Source organism: Chinchilla lanigera, unplaced genomic scaffold (assembly GCF_000276665.1).
Source record: "Chinchilla lanigera isolate Chin_1 unplaced genomic scaffold, ChiLan1.0 scaffold00110, whole genome shotgun sequence".
NCBI lineage: Eukaryota > Metazoa > Chordata > Mammalia > Rodentia > Chinchillidae > Chinchilla > Chinchilla lanigera.
The window spans coordinates 725,496-732,290 of record NW_004955511.1 but is presented as its reverse complement, the minus strand read 5'-3'; the positions used below and the strand labels follow the sequence as shown (position 1 = coordinate 732,290).

The 6,795-nt window shown below is 39.1% G+C and overlaps 1 protein-coding gene across 1 annotated transcript; it reads left to right on the top strand.

Annotated features, from left to right (window-relative positions):
* The first annotated feature begins 5,436 nt into the window (after positions 1-5,436).
* Positions 5,437-6,399, top strand: LOC102007683 (olfactory receptor 10AG1-like). The gene has a single exon (XM_005408209.1). The coding sequence runs from the start codon at positions 5,437-5,439 to the stop codon at positions 6,397-6,399; it is 963 nt and encodes a 320-aa protein (XP_005408266.1).
* Positions 6,400-6,795: the final 396 nt, after the last annotated feature.

The following is a 6,795-nucleotide window of genomic DNA, read 5'->3' as shown; positions in this document are numbered from 1 at the left end:
CATAAAAGGCGAGAGAGGAAGAAGAAAGATTGCTTTAAGGCCCTAAAATTTCTTTTATTTGAAACAGAGGCTAACAACCACCTCAAATACATTCTATCATCAGAACTAATAATTATCTTCAAATACTAAATATTTCTACCCTGGGGACAAACTCATTCTCCAGTGAACTTTCTAAGTGAGCTAACCTTTCTTCTCACCACTCGGGGAATTTGGGACAACACCGAAATCCCTCTGCGGCCATGCTGCTTCCATCGTTATCAGACACTCATCCTCTTAAGTGACCATTAAAATTGTGAGCCTTGCTAACGTCAGAACACGATATTTATGATGTTCTCAAAGTAAGATGTTCTTTAAAAGATGCGCACACACTATATGCGGAACTAGAAGCTGTGTTTTTGTGCCGGTCAGAATGGAGATGGAGGGGTACTAGAGCTGCCCAGAGTGTGATGTTATCCTGTATAGAAGCCTTCCTTCACCAAGAACACGCTTTCCAGGCAGACCTTGTCTACGCTCAGACTGTAAATGGGATGGCAGAAGGGGTACCAAACAGGAGCTCTTACCTATTTCTTTTCAGAGGTACAACCTGGGAAAGACATGCAGAATTACTAGACACAAATCCTCAGACAAAAATATTTGAAACAGTCCCCCAAGCTGAAAGAGAGGCTGAAAAAGTATAAATTCCAGTGCGCTTCCACGGGAGTAGCCATGAGACTGTACTTTTATCACTCGTAGCCTTTGACAATCAAAATGTAAAATTACAAGTAGGGACTTTCCCTGGATATGGTGGGAGAGGACAGGAAGGAGAGCAGGGGAAAGGAAGTGACAAGGATGAAGAGGCAACGTGCATGGGAACCAATACCCCATGATGCAGATGTTTATTGTATACCACTAACGTGTACTAATAAAAATTCTTTATAACATGAGCCTCGGTCCCCACCTGCAGCTCCTGTCCAGTGGTGAAAATGCACCCCTTTGTATGTGGAGAACACACATGTGGTGTGCACTGCACACACCAGGACCAAGGGGAGACTGACCCACTGGTGCCACCAGATGTCCAGGCAGCCTCCACCCCACAGCGGGTATAAAGGTCTAGGAAACAGAATTGTAACTCCTCTCAGTGGCAATTGCTGAGGAATTGTACAGGGTTAGGGTTATTTTGTCCTGGTTATCATGTAGCCTGACTGCCCAAGAGTTACCCTGGAAAGTGCAGGTCACTTGTCAGTCAAAGCTGGGACTTAGGTCTCAGCCACATTGCTATGTGGCCTGCAGAAGCACCAAGCCAGAGCAGTGAGTGTAGACTATGGGTTCATTTCAGCTAAAAATACCAGGTTTCATGGCCTTTTGGGGATCACTGTGGAGCTGGTACAGCCTCGGGCATCCCATAGTCTTCCAGAAAGCCTAGAATATGTCTGATGTTTAAAGCTTGCTTCTCAAGGATTTCCTGTGCTCCAAGGAACCTTATCGTTCCACAATTCATAGTTAAGCTCAAGCACCAAAAAAGTTAAGTTTTCACCCTTTATTCACTGCTTTGTGTCCATCTTCTTTCTGTATTCAAATCTTCCTACCACCCTCTCTGGTTATTCCAGAGTGCATGCAGATTTAACAATTCTCAAAGTTGACTTTGAATTTAGGAAGGCTCTCCTCATCTCTCTTTGCCTTGCTCTGTTATACTTCAAATTCTTATGGCATTTAGCAAACTAACAAATTATTCTTGGAGCCATGAACACACCTTCCTTTATTTTAGCATTAAAATGGATACCTCCACGTGTTTGCCACTTTTTTTTTTTTTTTTGACAACAGAGTTAAACACGGGAGTCCCACATTATTTTCCAACTGAGATCAATGTCCCCAGACACATCTGTAGAACACTTAGAGTTCAGGCTTGTGTTCCTCGCCATTCTCTCCTCTGTACCTACATGAGGAGTTGTGTCTACTAATTCTACATCCTTTTACCAGTTTGCTCCCCTGAAAAGAAGTAGGTAAGAGCTCCTGTTCAGTACCTCGTCTCCCATCCCATTTACAGTCAGTGGTGACAAGGCTTCCCAGGTAAATGTGTCCCTGGTGAAGAAGGCTTCTACTGAAGATTACATAACCATCTGGACAACCCTAGAACACTTGCATCTCCATTCTGAGTGATAGATAAACAAAGTTCCTTGTTTAATACATAGCTTGTATTTGGCTTGGAAAGAACATGTGGTTTGATTTTATAATAAACACATAATCATAATGTTCTCATGATAGAAATGCTCACACTTTTTAAAGGTCACTTACGGGGCTGGGGATTTAGCTCAGTGGCACAGCGCCTGCCTGGCAAGCGCAAGGTCATGAGTTCAGTTCCTGGTACCAAAAAAAAACCCCAAAAAATTAAAAATTAAAAAAAATAAAAATAAAGGTCACTTACAAGGATGAGTGTCTGATAATTTATGGAAGCAGCCCAACAACAGGATTTTGGATATTGACTCAAATTCCCTAAGTGGCAGGCAGAATGGTTTATTGCAGGTAGAAAGTTACTTGGGAAATGAGTTCATTCCCTTGGTGGAAAATGTTTAGTATTTAAGAGCATTATTAGTTCTAGTGCTAGAATATATTTGAGACAGTTGTTAGCCTCTATTTCAAATAAAGAATTACCTGGCCTTAACATAAATCTTTCTTCTTCTCTCATCTTTTAGTCAGCCAAGAAAGGTAAATATTTTATTTAACCTTGATCCAAAGAGCTAAGTGGGAGCTCCTTTCATCTAATGCAAAAGTAATTCTATAACCGTATCTTTAGCAATCAGTAGTAACACCGAATTACACAAAATTATTTAAAAGAATTTTATTAAATGAAGTTTCAAAACACTGTTCTGAATAGACTTTGTACTTTCCTAGTTTTAATGATGACAAAGTCAAATAAGATTAAAACAGAAAGTACTGTGTGTATAGTGAGCTAATATATTAAATATTGCCATTTTTATTGCTCCTAACATTTTAACTCTTGCTACTTATTAACTAATTACTGCAGTAAGTGCATATTCAAGCATTGGGTTTGTAGTAAGCACAGGAGTGTTATCTCAACACAACACAACTTTATGTAATTAATGAGCAAGTCCCTGAATAGGTATTATTGAAATGGTCTTGTGTTACTTCCCTTTTGGTATCAAAGGGGTGCCTTGATTGTCTGCTTACTTTTCCTGCATAAATGTGTAGTTTGAGTTAAAAGGAAATGAACAAAATATGATTAAATTACAGAGGGATAGTACAGTAAAAAAGAGTATCATTTTCTCTGAAATTGAAGTCATATTTTAATAATGTCAACTATATACTACTTTCTGAGCATCATAGAAATTTAGTTACAGGACATTTTTTGAAAGGCTGTACTATCAATTTTTTCCTTTTTATTATTATAAATATATACAATTTTCTGATGTATTTTACCGTGTGATGTGTGTACATACATTGCATACATTGTGCAAATTGAGTTCCTCAAATATTTATTATACTTTCAGATGAAAACCTTCAAAATCACTCTTTTACTTATTTTTTTAAAAATATGATACCACATTCCCTGTTTTTATTTCAAGTATCCACACAGAAATCTTCCCAGCCTCACTAACTAGATTCCATTATACAAATTCACACGGAGGCTACCGACATTGTTTTCTCTCTCATGAGATTTCAATTTGTGGTAGTCTTAGAGTCTCAAAACCAAATTTCATCCAGAGACTTATGAAAGTCTGTTTAAACTTTTTAATATTCTTTGAGATGTCCCTTAATATTTTCACTGGAATTTTGTGGATGATGAAAAGAATTTATATACTTCTTTTCTTTCATTCCAGAAAATCCTTAGAGTGCCCTGTTTTGCATGCATTGTTATCATTTCTCCATTTACTTGTGTGTGTGTGTCTCTGTGTGTGTCTGTGTATGTGTCAGAGAGAGAGAAATTTTTTATAATAATAGACAATGAATCCAAGGTTCTTGTGCAGCCTTTTATGTTTTTCTATTATGAGATAAGTTCTCCCTGTGTTGTCCTGCTTGGGTTTTACTTGAGGTCTTCCTCCTCAAACTCCCAGAGTGCTGGAATTGCACATGTGCCTGAACCCCGGGCCCCTGTGTCTGCATATTATTTAACTCCCATTATGACTTTTTCCAGACTTTACTCTAGTCTGAGCTGATGGTTATTTGTGAATCGCCATGTGTGGTGAACTGGTCTCTACCTTTCAAACAACACATAACACGGATGCTGTCTAATACATCACAGAAGCACTGAGATGAACTGCTGCTTCTGCAAGAGGGAAGTCACAGTTGTTTGTAAATGTTCCAACTCTAACCCCACATCACCAGCACACACAAAATCACACAGGTAAGGTGTGTTCAATCTGTATCTGGTGGTGAGATCTGCAGATCAGCTAGGACTTGGTATTATGCCTTGGGGTTGAATCTATTTAAAGCAATCAGTTCCACTCATTTATAATTTATAAGTTGAGTTAATGAGTCAAATTGTGTGAAACACAAAACTGCCTTTAATAAGTATAGATTATCCAAAAATGTAGCCTATAACTCTAGAGGAAAGTATATCTTGAGACAAAAGATCATACTCTAATATAGTCAGATATGTAAAAATGTGCACAAATTCATCAAGGCAAAGACTGATTGGAATGAATAATGCATGGAAAAGAAACAGTTAGTGAGGATGAGAGTGATTAAGCACAATCACAGAAGTGAATTTTGATTGACACTCTTTTCATACCATACATGCAGAGTTCAAGTCTGCACATTCTAAGTAGCCTTGCATCCTAAGTCATAGATGTCAGCTGTATGTGTGAAATGTTGAGCTTTCCAAAGAGGAAGGAGGACTTTTATGTCATTCCTCTCCATTAAAAAGTCTTGATGAAGTTTATAACTGCTGATGTTAAACCTTTTCCGTTAAAACACAGATAAAATTAGAAAATGAAATAATATTTCATGTCTCATAGTTACTATAATACTTCTTAATAATAGAGAATCAAGCTATATACCAAGTAAAAGCTGACTATAGGAAGACATAAAATAAAAATTGACTGTACAGATATATAAGAAATCTTCTGTCTTTTACTAAAACATTTACTACTAGGGAGGGTCTTATGTGAGTAGGATCATGGTAAACTAATGAAATTAATCATTGATACACTGAAGATTAATTCAGGGTTTAAGCTTCAGGGAATTCAAGTAATGGTAATATTTAAAATAATGCACCTCATCGCAAATATAAGTTCTCTCTCAAAAAGAGAAGAAAAACAGATGTAAGATGGGTGTTTATTAATAATAAAAAATAAGGAGGTGTGAGTTTAGAGCCCCTGCATTTTTAGTCTTTGTTCCTATATGGAAAGGGGAAATCACAGTGTATCACCTTTGTATTAAAACTGATTATAAAAATGTCAAAGATGATGACATGACTTGATCTTCTGACGGTTTTCACAGATGTCCCATGAAGACATAGATGCACAAGACAATGTTTCCACAGCGGGGCACTTTGTCCTGCTGGGATTCTCGGACCTTCCAAACCTCCAGGGCTTTCTGTCTGGGCTGTTCGCCATCATGTACTTGGCTGTCCTCATTGGAAACAGCCTCATAATCCTAATAATAAGGCTGGACCCTGCCCTCCACAGACCCATGTATTTTTTCCTGGCAAATTTTTCTTCTTTGGAAATCTGTTATGTTTCAGTCACTCTTCCGAGGATTCTGTTCAACCTCTGGACTCAGAGGAGAACTATTTCTAGGCTTGCTTGTGCCACACAGCTGTGCTTCTTCCTTGTCCTTGGAACCACTGAGTGTTTCCTGCTGGCCGTGATGTCCTATGACCGCTACGTGGCCATCTGTAACCCTCTGCACTATGCTCTGCTCATGAGCCCAAGGAGGTGCGCTCAGCTGGCCGCTGGCTCCTGGCTCGGGGGGATCCCAGTGCAGATAGGACAAATGTGTCAGATATTCTCTTTGCACTTCTGTAATTCCAACCAAATTGAGCACTTCTTCTGTGACATCCCCCCCATTCTCAAGCTGGCCTGCGGGGACACATCTGCTCATGAGGTGTCTGTCTATGTGGTAGTCATGTTGGTTGCTGCAGTTCCTTTCATTCTGATCCTTGCCTCTTACAGCAAAATCATTTCCACCATTCTGAGGCTGCCCACAGCCAAGGGACGGGCCAAGGCCTTCTCCACCTGCTCTTCCCACCTGCTGGTTGTGGTTCTGTTTTTTGGATCTGCTTCCATGACATATTTCAGGCCCAAATCCAGCCATTCTGCAGGAACCGACAAGCTCCTGTCTCTTTTCTACACTATCGTGACGCCCATGCTCAACCCCATGATATACAGCCTCAGGAACAAGGACGTGATTGCTGCACTGAGAAGAGTATTCCTTAAAACGCAGAGTCCTGGTTCTCCTTGATGTTTTGATCATATAGTTATGAGAGAAACATATGTGCACTCTATAGTCTCTCTTTCTGAAGTTAGCCACTTGCATTTTAAGCTGTGTTTCCATTCTATTTCTGTATTGAGTTCCAGTTTACTGTGCTTGGATAGAAAGCAGGCCCATTCAGCTATCTCCAGTAAGGCATATGATCTCTTAAATTATAATAAATTGCATATCACTTTTTCCCTGTCAATATCTAAATTCAAAATGCTGTCTCATAGGTTCAGTTTCATGGAGATTATTTTCCTAGTTGTTCACACCGTACTTGTGTTTTCTGGCATTTTCTTTTAATCTAGAGGGCATAAAATAGTAGTTACCAACAGTAGTTAAATAATTAATGCTTCTTGTGTGACCAGTTTGATGCATGAGTAG

What these genes read in the sequence shown, in the direction of transcription:
- LOC102007683 (XM_005408209.1), top strand. Translation starts at nt 5,437, where the DNA reads ATGTCCCATGAAGACATAGATGCACAAGACAATGTTTCCACAGCGGGG.